General features: G+C 41.5%; 2 protein-coding genes across 5 annotated transcripts in view; one reads left to right on the top strand and one right to left on the bottom strand.

The window, feature by feature from the left end:
- Window positions 1-17,107: 17,107 nt before the first annotated feature.
- Window positions 17,108-19,834, bottom strand: LOC148107031 (uncharacterized). The gene is made up of 2 exons (XM_087859146.1): window positions 19,551-19,834; window positions 17,108-19,139 (listed from the first exon to the last, which is right to left on the bottom strand). Exons 1-2 carry the CDS (start codon window positions 19,832-19,834, stop codon window positions 19,061-19,063), a joined length of 363 nt encoding a protein of 120 aa, XP_087715272.1. The 3' UTR covers window positions 17,108-19,060.
- The window catches only part of DMXL2 (Dmx like 2), a 142,947-nt gene continuing 141,910 nt past the window's right edge, over window positions 19,778-20,814 (top strand). For all 4 annotated transcript variants that reach the window (XM_087859145.1, XM_045812130.2, XM_087859144.1 and 1 more), the window contains exon 1: window positions 19,778-19,909. In XM_087859145.1, the coding sequence (XP_087715271.1) occupies window positions 19,823-19,909 (87 nt within the window). In that variant the 5' untranslated portion in view covers window positions 19,778-19,822. The remainder of the gene's footprint in view (window positions 19,910-20,814) is intronic.

The raw sequence follows: 20,814 nt of genomic DNA, 5'->3' as shown, positions 1-20,814 counted from the left end.
ATTCATCTTCCCAGTGTGGGTCCCCCATGCCTGGGATGTTAGTGTAGGTCTACTCCTCTTCCTTCTCCATGTTTGTGGTGGCTCTCCCTCCTGCCGACAGTCTCATGGGTCAGCTTGGTTCCCAATTGTGTCTTCACCCTTCCTCCTGTTTTCAATGTGGCCTCTCCTCTACATTTAACTGTGCAGAGTCTGTTCTGAGTCTTTGGGGGCACTTACTGGGCTATTTACATCGATGTAGGTGTTATCTAGTTGTATCTGTGGGACGAGGTCAGTTTAGGACCGTTCTACTCTGTCATCTTCCCCAGAAGTCTTTGGAAAACAATATTAAAAACAAAATACCTACATTTCATTCCAAAAATTAACTAGGAGATTTTATGCCTAACAATACAGTGGTATGATTTCCACGGAAAGAAATGTTTAGGTTTTTAAAAAATAAGGTAAATATGTAAGGCTAAAATAGGTCTTTACCTACAATGTAATTTATAAGGCAAACTAGAATCAGAGGATTCTCCTTGATGTTTGTGAGGTACATTTAAGAGAAATAAAGGAAACACCACAGATGAAATGAAAATAAAACAACATAGAAATGAGCAAAAACAAAACGGCCCGAACCCAAAGCCAAAAACGAGGTCCTTGCCTTCAGCAGCACTGGGTCCAGTAATGGGAATTGACCCTTATTTAAGAAAACTGGATAATAAATCATCGAACTTTACATCAGAAACCGGGGATGTACTGTATGGTGACTAACCTAATGTAATAAAAAAATTAAAAAAAAAAAACTGGAATTGTGACTTCTGATCACATGCTTTATTAAGTGAAGTTTTACCATTATAAAAGATATATAGTGTTTGCCTGAGAGGGCTTAGTGACCTGGACACCTTTTCTGCTGATTTAATTAGGAGGCAGGAACCAGATTATAGCTTCATGATAAATTTCTGTTGAATTTTCCAAACACACAATGCAAGAGATGCCATTTTTGGGGCACCTAGTTCACAGTAAACGTTCAATAAGTGGTCTTTTGGTAATTTTCACCAGTACTCTCACCAGGCTTTATCGTGTTTCCTTAGTGGTACACATGTATTTGTTAGGTGAAGTTTCATAATAATAATAATCTTTGTTATTATCATTACATTTGACCTGAAACACTTACATAGCACTATTCTGTGCTCTGCAGTGTCCTAGGTATTTTATATGTGTTAATTTATTTAATTCTTACAACAAGAAGAGATAGGTGCTACTATGACCCCCATTTTACAGATTAGAACACTGGGGTATGGCATGGTTAATGTGCTGAAGATCACCTAACTAGGGTTTGAACCTAGCATGTTTCACTAGTCTTTGTGCCACATTGCTTCCTGCTTGGGATTTTGTTCATTAGAAACATCAGGGGAACCCCACATCGGCTTGCTAAATAATCAGAATCTCTAGGAGTAGGACCCACATGTTGGATGTTAACAGGATTTCCAGCTGCTTCTACAATTAGGACAGCATCAGTCAATGGACAGACATTAAGGAACTAGAGCCCTACGTTCCTCTTGCTTCCTCTTGCCACTGTTGCTCGGGCAACCATCATGTCAGAGTTGTCATTGCCTATGCAGGTATGTCGGTTCTTTAGAACGGGTGTCAGAATCCTGGAGAAAATCCCAGAGACAATAACGAAACATTCCTTAGGAATTCTGCAGCATTAATGCTTTTGATCATTCAGAGAATGACATGGTGGGGAAAGACTTAACACTGACAATTCTGAGTTGCATAGTGATTCAGTAGAGCTGAAGTCCAAGTAAGAGCGAGTTTAGGAAATTTTGACCCATTTACTTTGTTTGTTTCTTTTTCTTCCTTTCTGTACATGTGTGTATAGTCCAAGAGCTAAATTTGATAAAAATCAAGAGAACTTTCAATAAATTTAAAATAAATATCCCTGGTAATAAGAAGGCAATATTGCACAGTTTAATTGGCAGTTTTTGTTCTTTCTGTTGGTCTATAAAATAATGATAATCTTAGAACTGGTAGCATTTTAGAGTAGAGGAGTAAACAGATGCTTCTTTAGTCTTTCAGAATTATCTTGTGGTTCCTGATAAATGGATGAGGTATGTAAATTTCTTCTCCGCAGACTCGGATTCTCTTTTGGGAAGAACCAGAACAGTGCACTACAAAGTGAAAAGAAATCTTGTGAACCCAGTGAACTAGATGATAGAATCCAGAATAAACTCTTACCTAGACCCTCTTCTTTCACATAATTCCAATTTGGTTGAGATGTTTGAGATGGGGGTGGGGTGTGGTGGAGGAAGTTGAAGGCAAAAACAACACTGGTTGAGCTGAAGCGTTATGTACCACGGGTGTAGATAATTTATTACAAGAACGGCATGATTTGGGGATCAAGGTAATATTGGCCTCATAGAATGGGTTTGGTAGCTTTCCTTCTGTTTCTATTTTTTGAAATAGCTTTAGGAGAATAGGTATTATTTCTTCTTTGAATGTTTGGTAGAATTCCCCAGGAAAACCTTCCGGGCCTGGAGTTTGGTTTTTTGGAAGGTTGTTTATCACTGACTCAATCTCTTCATAATTAATTGGCCCATTTAAAAAATAAATTTCTTCCTGTTTCAGTCTTGGTAGTTTATAGGTTTCTAGGAAGGCCTCCATCTCTTCCAGCTTGCTTAATCTATTGGCATAAAACTGTTGATAAAAGTTTCTAATATCCTTCCAGTTTCATTGGTGTTGGTTGTGACCTCTCCTTTTTCATTCATAATTTTATTAATTTGGGTCCTTTCTCTATTCTTTTGGATAAGTCTTGCCAGTGGTCTGTCAATTTTGTTGATTCTTTCAAAGAACCAGCTTTTAGTTCTGTTGATCTGTTCTACTGTACTTCTGGTTTCTAATTCATTGATTTCTGCTCTAATCTTGGTCAGCTGCTTCCTCGTGTGTGGATTAGGCCTGTCCCTCTGTTGCTGTTCCAGCTTCTTGAGGTGAGAATATAAAAACTGCATTTTAGATTTTTCTATTCTTTTGAGTGAGGCTTGGATGACTACGTATTTCCCCCTTAGGACTGCCTTTGCAGTATCCCATAGGTTTTGGAACATTGTGTTTTCATTCTCGTTGGTCTCCATAAATTGTTTAAATTGATTTTTGATTTCCTGGTTTATCAAATCATTCCTGAGCAGGATGGTTCTTAGTCTCCAAGTGTTTGAGTTTCTTCCAAATTTTTCTTTGTGGTTGAGTTCTAATTTCAAAGCGTTGTCGTCTGAGAATATGCCGGGAATAATCTCAGTCTTTTGGTATCGGTTGAGACCTGTTTTGTGTCCCAGAACATGGTCTATTCTTGAGAATGTTCCATGGGCATTAGAATAGAATGAGTATTCTTTGGTTCTGGGGTGTAGTGTTCTATATATATCTATGAGGTCCAACTCGTTGAGTATGGCATTCAAAGCCCTTGTTTCTTTGTCAATTTTTTGCATGGGTGTTCGGTCTATTTCTGATAGTGGAGTGTTGAGGTCCCCTACTATTAACCTATTTTTATCTATATGTCTCTTTATTCTGGTTAAGAGTTGGCTTGTGTATCTTGCTGCTCCCCTGTTGGGGGCATAGATATTTATAATTGTCATATCCACTTGTTGGATACATCCTTTAAGAATAATATAGTGCCCTTCTGTGTCTCTAATAATAGTCTTTAGTTTAAAATCCAATCTGTCTGATATGAAAATTGCTACCCCAGCTTTCTTTTGAGGTCCATTGGTGTGAAAGATGGTATTCCATCCCTTTACTTTCAGTCTGAATGTATCTTTAAGTTCAAAATGAGTCTCTTGTAGACAGCAAATGGATGGGTCATTTCTTTTTATTCAATCTGCAATCCTGTGGCATTATGGGAGCATTTAGGCCATTTACATTGAGACTGAATATTGCACTACTGGGTTTTTACCCCAAAGATACAGACGTAGTGAAGAGAAGGGCCATATGCACCCCAATGTTCATAGCAGCATTGTCCACAATAGCCAAAGCATGGAAGGAACCGAGATGCCCTTCAACAGATGACTGGATTAAGAAGTTGTGGTCCATATGTACAATGGAATATTACTCAGCTATCAGAAAGAACAATTTCTCAACATTTGCTGCAACATGGATGGCACTGGAGGAGATAATGCTAAGTGAAATAAGTCAAGCAGAGAAAGACAATTATCATATGATTTGTCTCATCTATGGAACATAAGAACTAGGAAGGTCTGTAGGGGAAGAAAGGGATAAAGAAAGGGGGGTAATCAGAAGGGGGATGAAGCATGAAAGACTATGGACTATGAGAAACAAACTGAGGGCCTCAGAGGGGAGGGGGGTGGGGGAATGGGATAGACCGGTAATGGGTAGTAAGGAGGGCACGTATTGCATGGTGCACTGGGTGTTATACGCAACTAATGAATCATCGAATTTTACATCGGGAACCAGGGAAGTACTGTATGGTGACTAACATAATATAATAAAAAAAAACATTAAAAAAAAAAGAATGGCATGATTATCCCAGGGTGTTCAGCTCACCACACTGGCTCTTTTTAGAGTTCAGGCAGGGTCCCATCACATTAATATCATCAAGTTCCATATGAGATAATCTCAAAATAACATTACTTTGCTCCTATATGCACAATTAATTTCATAAACCCCTGCTAATATTTTAGCCAGACTCTAAGCGAAACTATTTTTTAAAAAGATTTTTATCTATTTATTTATTTATTTGAGGGGGGGGAGAGAGAGAGAGAGCACAAGCAGGGCGAGAGGCAGAGGGACAGGGAGAAGCAGATTCCTCACTGAACTGGGAGCCCAACGTGGGGCTCGATCCCAGGACCTGGAGATCATGACCTGAGCCAAAGGCAGATGATTAACCATCTGAGCCACCCAGGTGGTCCTCTTAGAGAAACTATTAAAAAACAAGAGCAAGGAAAGTGTTCTGAAGCCAGCCAGTGATCAACTACTACAGAAACTCACTCAAAGATTAAAACAAAAAGTACAAAGCCACGAGAGGCTCTTAATGCACAGAAAGCACTTTACTGGGAGTGTGAAGGGGGAGAATCTGAAGCCAGGTTTGGTTTTGTGACTTGAGGATGGGTAGTAAGTGCCCCACAGAAATTATTGTCCACAGGCCAATGGCCGAAGCTCTAAGAATTATGTTTTGGTTTCATAAAAGTAATGTGATTTTATTCTTTAACTGAAAGAGTGTTTGGGAATTATATTATGACTTTCCTAATTTAGAGTTCTCCCTGCAGGTGGCCAGTGTTATTTAAAATTTAAAACCAGGGGCGCCTGGGTGGCGCAGTCGTTAAGCGTCTGCCTTCAGCTCAGGGCGTGATCCCGGCGTTATGGGATCGAGCCCCACATCAGGCTCCTCCGCTATGAGCCTGCTTCTTCCTCTCCCACTCCCCCTGCTTGTGTTCCCTCTCTCGCTGGCTGTCTCTATCTCTGTCAAATAAATGAATAAAATCTTTAAAAAAAAAAAAATAAAATAAAATAAAATTTAAAACCATCCAATGTGTGTTAGAAAACATGGTGAGTGAAGTTACAGTTCATATGTCTATCCAACCAAAGCTTGTGTGGCCTGCTAGCTTTGGACTTGGTACTCTTCATGCGTTCAACTCACATCAGTGTGAACGTCACTCAGCCAGCTTGGAATTAGGCGTACACGTGTGCAGAAGCCCAATCGTACCGATCTCTGCTACTGTGTGTGCTCTACTTTGTTTCCCGCTTCTCTCTGCTGCCCAGCCTTTTCTGCTTATGTAGGGCTCCTCTGCTGCATCGTTTTGGCTTCTCTTGTGCTCACTTGAATCCAATCTTTACAAGACCTTTCAAGTCCTACACCCACCATGATTCAGCTGAGGGTCTCTGTGTCCCAGTGTCATATTCCCAGCTCAAAGAAGGATTGGTTCAGCTGGCCTATATGTTGGTTCTTGTTTGAATAGTTGTATAGCCCTGATCCAACCAGCTGATGCAAAACTTTGTGGGGTCAGATGGGGCAAACATGGTTAGGATTCCCTTTTTAGATTGGAAGGCAGATGGAGGCAATTTGAAAGAAAGGGGCATGATTTGGTTTGGCATCCCAGAATGCCTTTTATATGTGGTAGAATTAATCATTACTCTGTAGTTCTCAATACCGTGATTGTATCGTATATGACTGTGGTTTTTGTGTTTTTCCTATTTCATTAGACTCTCAGCTCCTAGAGGGCAAGATTTAGCGTTGTATGACCTCAATGTGCTCCTGTTTCCTAACTTACAAAAAAGGATCTATAACAGCATTTCGATAATTAGGTGCTTGCAAGCATGAAAGGTAATGCACTCAGCAAATAGTAGTTATCAATGTTATTTTCTCTTCTTCTTTGTAGCATAATTTAGTCTTCTTGTTCCTGACATACCAATAGTGAATGGCATTCAAAATTTGTGTGTGTGTGTGTGTGTGTGTGTGTGTGTGCGTGTATGTGTATGTGTATGTGGTTGAACTGCATTCTCAGTAAGTCATGAGTGGGTTTGGCCATAGGGGTGTGTGTGGGATCACTTCTTTCCTAAGAATAATCCTGGGGCGCCTGGGTAGCGCAGTCGTTAAGCGTCTGCCTTCAGCTCAGGGCGTGATCCCGGCGTTCTGGGATAGAGCCCCACATCAGGCTCCTCCGCTGGGAGCCTGCTTCTTCCTCTCCCACTCCCCTGCTGTGTTCCCTCTCTCGCTGGCTGTCTCTCTGTCACATAAATAAATAAAAAATCTTAAAAAAAAAAAGAATAATCCTAATTGTCCTCTCTCCCCCAGTTCTCTCACTATTCCATTATGTGAGTGTCGCAGGTTAATCTCCCTAAGTCCCAGCTCTTATATATTGTATATAAATGATTTGTTTATATACCTTTAATATATACTAAATATGTCCCTGTGATCAGAAAAGCTATTTTTCTACCTTTGTATGTTTGTATCTTCTAGAATCTTGCTTGCAGCCTGGCATGAAGGAGCTCAGGGTTTTTTTTTTGTTTTTAAGATTTTATTTTTATTTAATCTCTACACCCAATATCAAACTCATAACCCCGAGATCAAGAGTCACCCGATGTATACCAACTGAGCCAGCCAAGAGGCCCTGAAGGAGCTCAGCATTAAAACTTTTTCTGAAGATGTGGCTTTGAGTGCATATTCTCGCAGAAATAGATATCCAAGCTATACAACATCAGGAAATATTATGTAACATTCGGAAATGGGCAAAAGAAATTATTGGATGTGCCTTCGTGAAGTATTGGGCATCGCCTGAGGGAAATTTAGGGATTATCTGATTCTGTTTGATTGATTTGCTATTGATGAGGCCATATTTTTTTTAATATTTTATTTTTAAGTAATCTGTGCACCCAGTGTGGGGCTCAAACTTACAAGCTAGAGATCAAGTCTCTTGTTCAACCGACTGAGCCGGCCAGGCGCCCTGAGGCTATTTGACAACTGTGAGAGTAGAAGTTAAATTTTAGAGTAGTGATAGCATACAAAGAATTCATGGTCATAGCAATGCAAATAAGCTTTCTCAGAGAATATAAATTTGTAAGTCAAATTCTCACTTGAACTAGTTTTAACATCTTACTGGTTTCCTCACTAATGAGTTAAATAAAATCTTTGGCACAATTTCATTTTATATTTGCTTTTTAACTTTTCAAAAAGTATAGCTTGATAGAAATCTGCAGCACCCCCATGCATGCTCTCACTCTCTCTGAAATGAAAAATAAATCTTTAAAAGAAAATCTAAAAAAACAAAAAGGAAAGAATGTGATAAATCCTATCATGGAGGCACAAAGATTTGTGGAATCATAAGGTGGGATCAATTTATTTGATATCACTGGGGTGGGAAGATTTTCACCCAAGTGGTGATTTTTAAGCTAGGTTTGAAGAAAAATTTGAATTGATGTGTGGTTGTGGTGCGAGGAGAGAAGCGAGCAAAGAAAAATCAACAGTCAAAAGCAACTACAGATATGTGGATCTGTCTCTGGCCCCCACTGTTTAAGGGTTATGAGTCTTAGAACTACCACTGGCTCCTCAACCACTTTTCAAAGACGGTGAGATTTCGGGGTTAGGCCCCCCATGCTATTGCAGAGCTATGGAAGTCATCATCAACTCTGAGGTCAAAGGCCCAGTAGGCATCTGACCCCTTAAGGTATCCCAACACATACTCTGTGTAGGGTTATTCACGGTATAGAACCCACTGAAATTTTAAAACAAATTTAGGCAGGGCATTTGCATTCATATTTGAATTCTGTATATAAGTGTGTGCAAATGATTGGATTTTAAACATAGTAAAATATATTCCATCAATCTCTTATATTCTCATTTAAAATCTAATTCTGCAATAGGAAAACTGACATAGATTACATATTAATCATGAGCAAGGTTTTTCCTAGTTTCTTAATTTAACCTTTTCGTAGACTTGAAAGGCCACCCTTTGTTTAAAAATATAAAATCATTGTACGTTTTCTCAGTGTAAAACCAATGTATATATGTTCATTGTGGAAAAACTGGAAACAAATGTGCAAAAAGATTAAAATTAAACTTGTTCATAATTCCACCAACTAGACACAGGACCTGTTAAAATACCTTCCAGATTTTTTTCTTTGTACTAGTTTTTTTTTTAATTCACAAAATATGGCTGTTTCTTTTTTTTAATTGACGTGAAATTCATATAACATGTGAACAAGGAAAAGTGAACAAGTCAAGGGTATATACTTCCAAAAACATTTTCATCACCACATAAGGAGACCTAGTACCCATTAAATATGTACTACCCATTTCTTTCATTCCCAGCTCCTGGCAACCACTAATCTGTTCTCTGTCTCTATGAATTTACATATTCTGGATATTTTGTATAAACGGAATCATACAACATGCAACTTTTGTGTCTGCTTCTCTCACTGAGCATACTTTGAAGTTCAATCATTTTATAGTATGTATCAGTACTTCATTCCTCCTTATGGCTGAATAATATTTTATTTACATATATACCACGATTCATTTGTCCATTTATCCATTGATACACAATGATTTCTTTTTGACAATCTCTTTTTTAAAAAATACAGTAAAACCTTAATACATCCTGAACATTTTTTATAATCTTGCTTCATACGCGGTCACAGGAATATGCCTGTACAAATGTGCTTGCAACATTTAGAACTAGATTAAAAGGAGAGTCAAGTTAGAACTTCAGGTTTTTTTGTTAACACCTAATACATGTCAGCACACCCCCACACATGTACATACGTGCCATCACTACCATCACCACTGGAGGCAGACCCTCCTGAGCTTTCTCCTTTCTGCCCCCAGAAACGCATTTTATCTTACAGGAAGGGACAGCATGAGGAAGTGTTGATTCCTGTCCCCTGTCACCTCTCATTAGGGGTATGGTGTTGGGGGTCCAGTCCTCTGAGCATCTTAGCCATGCCTAACAGTACTATACTGTACTTGGTGATCTCAGTAGCATACAGCCTGGTCTCTCAGCAGTAAGAACGCTAAGTTCATTTTATTCTGTAAATCTAGGACAAGATTAATTTATTACTCCCTATTTAAAATGTTTCTCAAGCACCATGCCAGCAAAACTAATTCATTTCTCCAGAGGCATAGAGTGGTCTGTTTACTACTCGGTAGGCCATACCTAGCTTCGATAACTAATTCCAACTCTGTTTAGTTCTTACCCCTATCTTAATGCCACTAGCCCTCTATTCCCATAACCATCGTCTACCACTCCCCGGAGGATGCAGTGTTTTGTTTTCTGAGGCCTTGGGAAGATATGAGTTCTAAAATATTTGTGATTTTTACTAACTCAATTTACATAATGTACCCCCAATACAGTTAATAACTACTTGGCTTAATAAACATTTCTTGAGTTCCTACCATGTTCCAGGCACTTTGCCAGGCTTTAGAATTAAAAAAAAAAAAAAAAAAGCTAAAAATGAATTAGGATCAGGAATAATTCTAACAGAGACACAAAAAAATAGTGGCTTAAACAAGACAGAAGTTTATTTCTCTTTCATGTAAAAATCTAGATGTAGAAGCCAGTAAGGGCGCTCCATGATTGTCGGGGACTTAGTGGAAAGCTTCCAACTTTCTACTGTGCCATCCCTAGGAATGAGCCTCATCCTTGTGTTCCAAGACGTTGCTCCAGCCATCACATTTATATTTTAGAGAAACAGGATTAAGGAAGGATGAGGCATAAAGAGTGCCTTTAAAAAAATTTTTTTTCCAGAAACTGCTATACATTCCATCTTCAGCTAACATCTCATTTGTCAGAACTTAGCAACATGAACAAATAGCAACACATAGGCTGGGTGGGAAATGTAGTCTTTATTCTAGGCATCTGTTTCCCAGCTAAAAACTGGAGGTTCTAACAAGGAGAGAGCAGATAAGGGAGAAGGCAATCAACAGCTGTCATCAAGACACAGTCCCTGCCCTCCAGACAGATATGGGAAGGAAATACCTGTAAGAATGCATAACAGGGCATCTAATTCACAGTGGCCAAAGCTATCCAGAGATGGGGCCTTCTGAACTGAACTTTTAAGAAAGAGTAGAAATTAGTCAGGCAAAGGGCATAGTGGCTGTGGTGCTGATGGTGGTAAGGGAAATCCTACGTAGGGGAAGTAGCAAGTTTCCAGAAGTTGAAATCCCAGAGGAATTACTAGCACTTCAGTGTGATTGGAACATATATTTAAAGGTCAGGAATACTGAAAGATGAAGTTGGAAAGATAAGCAGGGGTCAGTTCATGTCAGATCTAATCTACTCTGCATAAACATTATTTAAAGTGACAAAATATTTTAAAAAAATTAGTTCCCCCTTAGGCTCTCGCTTAAATGTTTATGAAACCACTAAACATTGATAGTTAAGAAAATCAGTTACATTTGTAGAACGTCTTACTTTTCACAGTATAATCATAAATAGTGCCTGCAAAGATAGGAGCCCTTGGCTACAATTCCTCTATGATGATCAATGTTCTCAGATTCTAGCAACAAAAGAATACAACTAGATTCAAACTTACCTTATTCACCGGCTTTTAAGATTCATAAAGATTCATTTCTGCCTCCTCGAAAAAGTGTTTAAAAATTGCCCTCTGTTCAGTGTATCCATATTAGAGACAAAAAGCTAAAAAGCTTAAGGTGTGAGTTAAATAGCTAAGATTCTGAGTTGTAGTCGCCAAGAAGACAATAACTTGATGCTGCCTGTAGCAGAAAAGGACAGCCTTTTAGGATTCCTGGACTCAATTCCAATGCCCCACCCTGCCAACCCCAAGCAATTCTTAGACACCCCGCTGGTGTCAACTCCATTCTGACACTATCTACCCAGAGATAGTATCAGATTCTACAGGTTAAGGATTGTCCTGAAAGACTGCCCTTCACTCCCCACTTCAAATGCCAGTTGCAAGCCCCAGGCTGTTACCTGTGCTTCTGAACCAACCGGCTACTGATTAAAGGTTCCAATGACCTCCTCCTTAGGTCAGATTAATTTGTTAGAGGGACTCAAAGAATTCAGGCAAACATTTACATTTACCAGTTTATTAAAGGATATGACAAAAGATACAAATCAACAGTTAGATGAAGAGATACATAGGGCAAGGTCACAAACAGGAGACCATCTGTCTTCGTGGATCTTGGGGCCCAGCTTGACGGTACACGGAAGTGTTCTGGTTCCCCAAGCATGGCAGCTCTCCAAAAAAAGACCAGCGATCTGCCTTCTTGAGTTTTTTAGGGAAGCTTCATTAATACTCGTGATTGTGTAAGTCATTGGCCATAGGCTGATTTGATCTCAAGCCCCTCCCCACTTGCTGGAGGTAGGATAGGGGGAGGAGTGGGACTGAAATTTCCAACCCTCTAATCACAGGTCTGGTTTCCCTGGCAATCAGCCCCCATCCTCAGGTGGGGTCCAAAAGTCACCTCCTTAACATAGCAAAAGACATTTTATCCCTCTCAGTACTTAGAAAATTCCAAGGATGTGGGGGGCTGTGAGCCAAGAACTGCAGATGAAGACCAAATATATATGAGAAATATATATTTCTTATAAATCACAACATTGCAAACATCATAGTAAATATATAAAAATTGTCATCCTATAAGTGCATTCTTTTTTTTTTTTTTAAAGATTTTATTTATTTATTCGACAGAGATAGAGACAGCCAGCGAGAGAGGGAACACAAGCAGGAGGAGTGGGAGAGGAAGAAGCAGGCTCATAGCAGAGGAGCCTGATGCGGGGCTCGATCCCACAACGCCAGGATCACGCCCTGAGCCGAAGGCAGACGCTTAACCGCTGTGCCACCCAGGCGCCCCCTATAAGTGCATTCTTAATTCAAACAAAGCAAAAATAATAAGTCAGTGGCCATGGAGATGATCAGAGGTAGAGTTTGGGTCTGTGATAAAGACTGTTTGCAAAGATGGCTAGGATAATTCTTCCTATATCCTTTTGCATTATGACTTTTCTGTTCCTCCCATTGAAAGATGGAATTATTTCCCTATCTCTTGAATCTTGATGACCCTGTGACTTGTTTTGACCAAGGAACATGGTGGAAGTAACTCTGTGCATGACTTTCAAGACTGGGCCTAAGACCGGTATGGAAGTCTGTCTGGCCCAGGGAGGATGAGAGGCCATGTAAAAGGAAACCAAGACACCCCAGCTAACAGCTAGCATCAACTGCCAACCATTATGCCATCTTGTACCTTCTACTCCAAGCGACCCCTCCAGCTGAAAGCAACCCCATTGGTGATCCCAAGTGAAACCAGCAGAACTCTCTATCCAATGCACAGAGCATAAGAAATGATAAATCATTGTTGTTTTAATCTACTAAGTCTCAGAGTAGTTCGTTACATGGCAATAGATAACTGAAATAGGATTGTTCCCTTGACATTTTAGATTAAAATACACTACCACTATAGCTTATGACTCAAAAGCAATCAAAGGCAGGGGGGCCTGGGTGGCTCAGTTGGTTAAGCATCCGACTCTTGGTTTCAGCTCAGGGCATGATCTCTTGAGTTGTGAGATCGAGTCCCATGTTGGGCTCTGTGCTCAGCGAGGAGTCTGATTGAGATTCTCTCTCTCCCTCTCCCTGTGCCCCTCCCCTCCATGTTTGCTCTCTCTAAAATAAATAAATAACTCTTTTCAAAACATTTTTTAAAAAAGCAATGAAGGCATTGCTATTACATCCATTTCAGGTTTAGTGTAATAGACTTTGCAAACTGAACTGGTAATACAGTCAGGGTGTTCGTTGTTAACAAATGAAGAAAACAGCCTCTTAAAGCATTAGACATCTGTAAGACAACTAAAAGGTCTCCACAACTAGAGGAAACATCTACAAACATGGGTATTAGAAATAGAAAGCAGAATCAGACTTATACCATATGATCTCACTCATATGTGGAACCTAAAAAATAAAACAAATGAATAAATAAACAAATAAAAACATGGGTATTAGATCCCTGAAACAAATAAATGTACTCACTTGGGAAATTCAATATTTAAAACATATAGCTAGTTCACCATTAAAGAACTGATAACAGATACATCAAAGATTAGCATTATGGCCTTTTATATTTATAAGTAGAAATTCCAGTGACCTGTGTAGGTAGGAATAAGAATGACAGAAATGATGCCCCTTGAGGCTTGAAGATAAAATCCTTGAGTTCGGTGGTTTGGCAGTTACCTTCCAAGAAAGCCTCCAGTAATTCTCATTTCCTGGGACTCACTCTCTTGGGAAATATTCTCCCTAAATCAGGGGTAGCTTGTGTATCCCGCAAACTGTGGTGGAAGTAGTGGTGTGTGACTATAAAAGATATTGCAGTTTCCCCCTTGATCTCTCCCTTGGATCACTTGCTCTCGGGGAACCACCTGCTAAGTCTCGAGTAGACTCAAGCAGCCCTATGGGGAGGACCGCATAGTGGGGAACTGAGGGCTCTAACCAGCCACTAGGATCAACTTGCCAGCCATGACACTGAGCTGTCTTGGAAAAATGTCTTTTCGTTCTCAGTCAAGCCTCCAGGTAGATGACGGTTGTTCTGGCCGACACTCCTCATTAAGACAGATTTTTTTGAGGTTACAGCTTATTTACCATAAAATTCAGTATTTTTAAGCGTACAATTCAATGATCTCTAGTAAATTTACAGACTTGTGCAATTATGACCACAATCTAAACTTAGAATATTTCCATCATGCCAAAATATATGCCATGCCCATTAGAGTTACTTCCCTTTCCACTACCAGCCCCAGGCATCCACTAATGTATTTTCTGTGTCTATATATTAGCCTTTTCAGAAAACTTAATCTAAATGGAATCATGCAATATGTGGTCTTTTGTGTCTAGCTTCTTTTTAGTGCCTAGCTGACATTTTGAGAGACTCTGAACTAGAACCTCCCAACTAAGCCACTGCTGAATTCTTGATGCACAGAAACTGTGTGTCTTTGGTTGAAGTTAGCCACTACTTCTGGGGGTAATTTGTTACACAGTAATAGATAAGTAGTACACAGGAATATGTGATTACTGCTGGAAACTAAGTCCCTCTGACATCCAATGTTCCATTAAACCCAACCCCAAAGGTACAACATTTGTTACAATTAAAACCTGTGGACATGAGAAATTATACCTTACAGTTGTATTGGCATGTTCTGTTAGTGACACAAAACTGACATTTCCCTAAGTTTTAAAAGAAAGTCACTTCCAGATCAGAAGAAAAAAATCCCTACTTTATTTTTAGGTCTGCACAGAAGGCTGGATGAATGATGAAGAAATGAATTGTGGACAGTTAAAATGTGGTGGGTGGGCTACTAAGGAAACTTGCCATATTAGTCTGGAAGGAATTTTGGTTGGTCAGATTGGACAAGAAAAGGCTCAGCTGTAATTCCAGGACACTTAACTAGCCAGTTGTACACCTGAGATGTTCTATCAAGAAGTCATGTAGGGGTACCTGGGTGGATCGGTTGGTTAAACAATGGATTCTTGATTTCAGCTCAGGTCATGACCTCAGGGTCTTGGGATCCAGCTCCGCATCAGTACGGAGTCTGGTTGAGATTCTCTCTCTCCTTCCCCCTCTTCCCTCTTCCCTGCTCATACACACCTGCTCGCTCTCTCTCAAATAAATAAAATCTTTTTAAAAGAAGATTTATTTGAGAGAGAGTGAGAGCACGTGAGAAAGAGAGAGAGAGCACAAGCATGGGGAGGGGCAGAAGGAGAGAGAGAAGCAGACTCCCTGCCTAGCAGGGATCCCAAGACTCCTGGGATCATGACCTGAGCCGGTCAGATGTTTAATTGACTGAGCCACCCAGGAGCCCTAAATAAATAAATCTTAAATAAATCTTAAAAAACAAAAACGGGGGTGACTCAGTGGCTCAGTTAGTTAAGCGTCTGCCTTTGGCTCAGGTCATGATCTTGGGGTCCTGCTCAGAGGGGAGTTTGCTTCTCCCTCTCCCTCTGTCCCTCCACCCATCTTGTGCTCTCTCTCTCTTTCTCTCTCTCAAATTGATAAATAAAATCTTAAAGAAAAAAGTCATGTAAAGGATTCAGGAGGGAAGAGAAGACAAGTAGATGCAAGCTCCAGATTTTGAGTTGATACCAAAAGGAAGAAGAAAGAGGTTTACAATTTTACAACTGTGCAATGGCTCAAAACTTCATGGAATGCTGTAAAACTGGAGGCAATTGTGAAATGGTTTAAATAATAGTGAGTTAATAATGCTATTGACAATATGAGTATAATGTATTGTTTGATGATCGTTTTTACTCAGCGTTTCTAACGCTGTGAAGGTTGAAGATTAAGAGATTCATCGAGAATCCAATAGTAGTAATGGTTTTAAAACTTAAAAAATATTTAAGTTTGAGGGTGAAGATAAAAATCTTTATGACACTTAGAAACAGTGATCATTTCTTGTTATGCGACTATTATTCACTAAAATACTAGCTTCTATAATGCATATTCAATTTTCCCGTTATTCAATGTGTATTACTGTTTAGTAAAATATTTGCCTTTACTCTAAGTATGAGCATGATGTTGAAATTTCTTCAAATTTATTATTTTGCTGTATGTTTTGTTCCAGATTTTACTGAAATGTTTGTCTACATGTATTAAACCTTTTTTTTTCCCCTAAAGATGTTATCTATTTACTTGAGAGAGAGAGAGAGCAAGTGAGAGAGAGCATGAGCTGGGGGGAGTGGCAGAGGGAGAAGCAGACTCCCCGCTGAGGCAGGAAGCCCGACGGGATCCCAGGATCCTGGGATCATGACCTAAGCCAAAGGCAGATGCTTAACCGACTGAGCCACCCAGGCACCCCTGAGATCTTGTGATTCTACTTTTATTATTTTTTTAAATTAATTTATGTTTTAAAGATTTTATTTATTTATTTGACAGAGAGAGAGAGGCAGTGAGAGAGGGAACACAAGCAGAGGGAGGGGCAGGCAGAGGGAGAAGCAGGCTCCCCGCTGAGCAAGGAGCCCATTTTGGGACTAGATCCCAGAATCTTGGGATCATGACCCGAGCTAAAGGCAGATGCTTAACTGACTGAGCCAGCCAGGCGCCCCTAAACCTTCTTATAAAAGAAATTTATTTGAATTTGTTGTATTTAACCCTGCTTGCTTTACACCAATTTTTACTGATACGTGCTGTATATGTATGAGTTCTCTCAAATTTATTTGCTACTGTGGCATGTTTTTCAGTGGCAAGTACCAAGACGTAGCACCACTATTTGCCTTCATGATACTTCATGCACAACATGGGGCTTCATTTACTGAATATTTGTGTGTGTGTGTTTTGTTGTCTGCTATATTTTCACTATTTTTTTTAGCTATGTGACTTAGTACCTTTATTCATGTTTATACTATCTAATTAAATATATAAAACCCGTGACTTCCTAGAACTTAGTATACTGTACATTTTATACAATATTAACACAAGCACGTAATACGTCCCTCCACAAAACCACTGTAAAGTCATGTAAACACTTTCATAAACACAAATATGTGTAAAATGAAAGGTACTTATTTCCCCCATAAATTTTCCTAGTAAGATTGGGTGTTCTTATCCACATTCAAATCGTGTATTTCAGCAAATACAGTTGACCCTTAAACAACAAGGGTTTGAAGTGTACAGGTCCCCTTATACATGGAGTTGTGGTTTTCTTTTTTTTTTTTTATAAATACATTTCAGTACCGCAAATGTATTTTCTCTTCCATATGATTTTCTTAATAGCATCTTCTTTTCTCTAGCTTACTTTATTATAACACATATAACATACAAAATATATGTTAGTTGACTGTTTTTGTTACCTGTAAGTCTTCCTGTCAACAGTAGGCTATTAGTAGTTAAGTTTTGGGAGAGTCAAAAGTAGTATGTGGATTTTTTACTGCACTGGGGGTTGACTCCCCCAACCCCTGCATTGTTCAAGGGCCAATTGTGCTATGATCCAGGTGCTGGGAAACAGAGAAAATAAGATACTGATCCTGACATAAAATATCTAAGACTCTAGTGGAAGAAACAGACACAAAACAATGAGTGATATGTGTGTTTCAAGAGGAGGAAGCCTCAAGGTATTTGGGCGTGGATTAGGAAGGCTTTATTGAATAGGTGACTTTTAAACTAAATTGTGGTGTATCAGATCAATAAAGGGAGGAAGGGCATTCCAGATGGAGCAGAGAGCACATGAACCAAGACAAAGAAGCATAAAACAACATAGTATGCTCTGGAAATGGCAAACAGCTCAGCGCGGCTGGAGAATAGTGGGTATGAGGGAACATCCTGAGATAAAACAGGAAGATTCCACAGAAGCCAGAATGAATGGGTCTGTCAGCCAAAGTAAGAAGTTTAGACTTCAACCTGTAAGGAGTGGGGATTTTAAGTGGAGGATTTTTTTTTCCTTTAAAAAGGTTTCTCTGGCTGTAGTGTGTTGGAGAGCAAAGAGGTGGAAGGCTGTCAAGCTAGTTAGGAAGCCATTATGGTAATTAAATGAGAAATGATGAGGTCTGAAATGAAAGTAAATAGCAGGGGGAAATGCTCAGGGTCATGAATTAGGGACCTTAATAAGGGACCCTTAAATTTGGGCTTGAGAGGAAGAAGCCAAAAGCGGTTCTGCAGTTTCTAGTCTGGGTGACTGGGGGGGAAGTTATGGCACTAAACAAAAAGGAAAATGCCCTAGGTCGTTGGGAATTATCTTTGACTCCTCCTTCGCTTTTCCACCGAACATACTACCAATCTCTGCCAGGCCTTTGCCTCCTACCTTTCCCACCCTTCTAATTATCCTTCACAGTGCTACAAAGTCATCATCCTGAAGCAGCTCTGATTGTAGAAATTTCTGCTCAGAAACATTTGATGGAGGCCCCACTGCATGCAGAATGAGATCTAAGCTTCTTAAGGGAGCATTCAAGACTCTCCTTGTACAGGCAGGCCACACGCTATCTCTTGGATACCTTTACCTTGCTAAGTATCTTTTCCTTTCCCCACCCTATATATCATCTGCTCCAAACATTAATCTAATCTTTGTTCCCTAACACATCCTGTCATTATATACCTCTAAGGCTCAGCTCATGCTATTTTCTCTATTTGAATGCAGTTTCTTGTCCTTCCCAACCCGCCAAAATTTTACCCTGAGTTTACGTCATCGTCTCCATTACACTTTCCCCATCCATCCCCTTCGTCAAAAGTATTCTTCCTTTTCAGTGGTGCGTAGACTTTTGTGTCTCAATCACAAGACTTTTGGCGTTCTGCTTGGTTTTTTAGGTAGTTCTGTCTTGGAATCCCTTCTACTCCCTTGCCCTAGTGACTTATACGCAGTATAGGTTCAAAAATTGGTGATGGATTTACCTGGAACAGGGATCTGAGTTCTGTATCCACCACCGAAAGTTTAGCGTATAGTCTGGAAAAATCAGACGATTCTGCGAATCCATGACATCACGCATGAAAAAGGAGTCACCTGTCTCTAGGGGGCCCTTTCGCTATCTCAAACATCCGTGACAAAAGGTGGGTGCACACCTTCTGTCAGGGGAGTACGCCTTCTCCAAATAGTTGCAAGATGCCTTGTTTATGTGAAATTAAATACCTTACGTGTTGTACGGTACAAAAGCCGTACGGGATCTAAGATTTTCCGAGGTGGAATTTCCCGGTGACTGTCGTCCTCCTGAGGTCAACTGCCCTGACCGTCACACGCTGTACTCTGGAGTGGATTAAACACTCATTTAGACAGAACCGAGGCGCGTCCCCAAGAGAAGGACTGCTGCGTGCCCCAGAGCGGCCTCTGCTGCGCCCCGCCCCACTGGCCGCAGCTGGGAGGCTCCGAGGGAACTCCCGCACGTCTGCGCGCGCAATCCCGGGACAAGGGTCCACGCGGCGCGCGCAATTGCCCTGGAAACCACTGCGCGCGCACGCGCAAACGCGGGGCGGGGAGCAGGAGTGAGCTAAGAGCCTAGCAGCTGGAGGAGGGGTTTACCCTCCCACTCTACTGTAGCTCCCTCGAGGGTGGGCGCGCGCACCGCCCTTCTCCCTCGGGCGGAGCGTCCTTTCCAGCACGCTCCCGGCTCACGCGCTACCCCGGCCCCCCCAACCCCCCCGCGCGCCTCACACGCACCCTTGCGCTCCTCCCGCATTTGTGCGCCGGTGCAGCAGGCTGTGGGAGCATCCGGGCATTTCCGCAGCCGAGCGGCGATCCGGGCGGCGGCAGCGGTCGAGGAGCTCCCATGGCAGGGACGAGGAAGGGGGAAGGCAAGAGGGGGGCGAGGCGTTAAGCCGGAGCCGCCGCGGGGTGGGTCCCGAGGGAGGCGGAGGGGGAAGCGCTCTCGCGGTCGGGCGCGGGGCTCGTCGCTCCTCTCGCGCAGTCCCTTGCCAGCCCGGGCTCCGGAGATGCATCTGCATCAGGTCCTCACCGGGGCTGTCAACCCTGGAGACAACTGCTACTCCGTGGGCAGCGTCGGGGATGTCCCCTTCACGGTGAGCGGCGTCCGGGAGCTCGAGGGGGAGAGACCGGGAGCCGAGATCCCCGTCCCGGCCCACGCCTCCCCGGGGAGGCTGTGAGGTGCTGGTGGGCCCCACCTGCGCCCCTTTTGCAGCTCAATTTCGGGGGGCGGGCGTGGGACTGTGAGTCCTGCGGCTGGTGTAGGAAATTACCCTTCAGGGAAAAGGATTAGGAATCCACCGCACTGTCCGCCCTCAGCAAACGGGCCCCCGGGGGTGACTGGACTGGAAGGTTCCTCTCCTAGGGCGGCCTCGGGTCTGCGGTGGAGGAAGATGGTTGCAGATCGCCAAAACCCTGAGCGTCCGTTTCGCACCTGCTCTCGGCGTGGAGGCGAAGACTTGGTCTTGTCTCGGAGCATGGAGGCGATGCTGCACCTGGCTCCTCCTGCCCGCCGCGTTAGGGCAGCGAGGAGCGCTGGAGCCTGTGGCTATAAACCCGATACGACCCGACCTTCTTTATCTCCTGATGCAGAGTCTTAATTCCAACAAGGAAATAGAAAATTTAATTCTTTGCCCCCGAAAAATCTAAATGGAAGGGTTAGAGTGACAGTGGCCTGGAAAGCTATTTATCACGGGATCAGTTTGGTAAACTTCCTAGGTAATATTTAATCCGTTTGCAAGGTAGGCTGGTTTATTTGTTTTTAAACTAAGGGAATGCGAAAATTTTATAACTGTTTTTTTTTTTTGTGTGTGCGAGTAAAGTGTGTGTAAACGATAACGTGTTAGAACCGCTTTCAAATCTCCATGAAAAAGACGTTTTCTGAATGAGCTTGGACGGATCATTCCTTTTGGAGAATGGATGTTGTTAGTATAGCTAATTCAAACTAAGCCCTAGAGCTTCTTTTTACCCAGAGATAGACTCCCATGGATCAACATGAGTT

Source organism: Ursus americanus, chromosome 36 (assembly GCF_024610735.1).
Source record: "Ursus americanus isolate L20-20 chromosome 36, mUrsAme1.1.p, whole genome shotgun sequence".
In the NCBI taxonomy this organism is placed as follows: Eukaryota; Metazoa; Chordata; class Mammalia; order Carnivora; family Ursidae; genus Ursus; species Ursus americanus.
Note: the sequence above shows the minus strand (reverse complement) of the source record. Positions and strands in the feature narration are given on the sequence as shown.